This window comes from Notothenia coriiceps, unplaced genomic scaffold, assembly GCF_000735185.1.
Source record: "Notothenia coriiceps isolate Sejong01 unplaced genomic scaffold, NC01 NC01_scaffold00037335, whole genome shotgun sequence".
NCBI lineage: Eukaryota > Metazoa > Chordata > Actinopteri > Perciformes > Nototheniidae > Notothenia > Notothenia coriiceps.
Genome location: NW_011370036.1, coordinates 75,097 through 76,855, shown reverse-complemented (window position 1 = coordinate 76,855; position 1,759 = coordinate 75,097). Strand labels below are relative to the sequence as shown.

The 1,759-nt window shown below is 38.3% G+C and overlaps 1 protein-coding gene across 1 annotated transcript in view; it reads right to left on the bottom strand.

The window, feature by feature from the left end:
* Positions 1-867: 867 nt before the first annotated feature.
* The window catches only part of LOC104967466 (transmembrane protein 178B), a gene marked incomplete at its 3' end in the record, with an annotated part of 41,418 nt that continues 40,526 nt past the window's right edge, over positions 868-1,759 (bottom strand). Inside the window, exon 3 of the mRNA XM_010796929.1 lies at positions 868-981. Coding sequence (XP_010795231.1) covers positions 868-981 — 114 coding nt within the window. The remainder of the gene's footprint in view (positions 982-1,759) is intronic.

The window sequence follows — 1,759 nt, the reverse complement described above, 5'->3', positions numbered from 1 at the left end:
TCAAACGGAGGGGTAGGGTGTAGGGGGCGGTTTGGGAATGGGCCTTAGGGTCCAGGTTGAACCCCGCCTCTACTCAATGTGAGCTAGGATTTGATCCAGTAAAAAAAAGGTTAAGTCAACCAAGAACAGCTAGATTTACAGAGTTAAGACGATATCATCCACAGTAAGGATTTGTAATAGTATTCCAGTTCTAAATTAGTTTTTCAGTTATTGTCCTGCTTCCTATATGTAATTTTGAACTGCATTTCTTTAAAAAGGGTTGGTGGTTATTGTCTGTAACACATGGCACATGAAATGTTTTGCAGAGGAACGGGAAGTGGTTGTATGGATGAATGCAGTGTGAAATAAAAGTACCATCAATGATTATTGATCATTGACCAGCAGCATGGCATACTACTTAAAGAGATTGCACCTTACTGGAAATGTGGTTGGTTTGATTCCTGCAACAATTTCCCTAAATTAACTACGACAACAAAGTGTTTAATCAAGTAAACACTTTGCTGCTAACCCTAACCCCAGGAGAGCAGTGAAAATGAAATAGTACAGCACAATTCCAGAGCAAATGAAGAAATCACATGAAATGAAGGCTAAAGTGTGCTCTATGTTTGAACACAATGACACGTTCCTACTTAAGATTAACAGCTGGCACTGAAAGCTTAAGGGAGGAAAGTCAATTAAATTTGAAGATAGGACAGAGCATTGAATAACTCTGTGGCTAATGTATTTCTATGTATCTTTCTTCCTTGGTTATTTAAAAAATGTCTGTATTTCTCATTTAGAGAAATGAAATGTAATCGGCCTAAAGCATTTCCAGGTATAAAAAAAGTGATTTTCTGTCAAGAAAGAATTAAATCGTAGCAGACTTACGGAGGGAGTGCCACTCGTCCTGCCTTATTGTCTTGGAGATGTTGGGGGAGATGTTTTTAGGTATCGTAGCCGAGGAGTAGTGATACTTGATGTAGGAGCACCTTGTAATGGAACCTGCAAAGAAAAAACAATTGTATTTACTTTTCAATAGAGAAAAATCACTGAGTCATGAGTTATTACATAAGATCCCCACTGGTGACACACAGAGCAAGAATGAAGATAGCTTTATTCCACAGTGTCATCAGCTGACGAGGCTATGTTTGCAGATATTAATTATACACTGACACTGACAAATAACTCTTCTTTCCCGAAACAATAGCAATCTGCTGTTGTATGAGTGTCTTTTGTTTGGGGTCTGAAAAACACTTCCAACACGTTTTTCTATTACAGTGACTAACACAAGGCTTTTAGAGAAATGATGTGTTCTTCAAAAGTTATTAACTAATCAGTCAAGGGAGCTGTTCAGTGTATAATTATAAAACTCTCTGAGAGTCCCCTGGCTGGGTGATGTGTGCAGGATAGATGAAATTACTCATTGCTGATGTAGACCTGAGTCAAACTGACGGTCACAAAGATGTCTGAATGAATGGAGAGACACTGAGATGTAGAAATACTGAAGCACAATGGTGGAACAACAATAAATGTTTTCTAAGGTTCAAAAAGACAGCATTGATTGTTTTGGTCCAACACTTATAAACACTTGGGTTTACACTTGCCTGACAAGAGATTGTGTGAGTAATGACTGCTCTCTCTGTTTTATTATGCGTGATTCAACATGCATGGCATCCAAAAGATGTTAAGTTATTCCAGTCAGGACCGTTAAAGTGCCACTGATAAAGCCATACTAAGATCCACACTGCTAGCTAAAAGACTAAAAACCACTCATTATGGT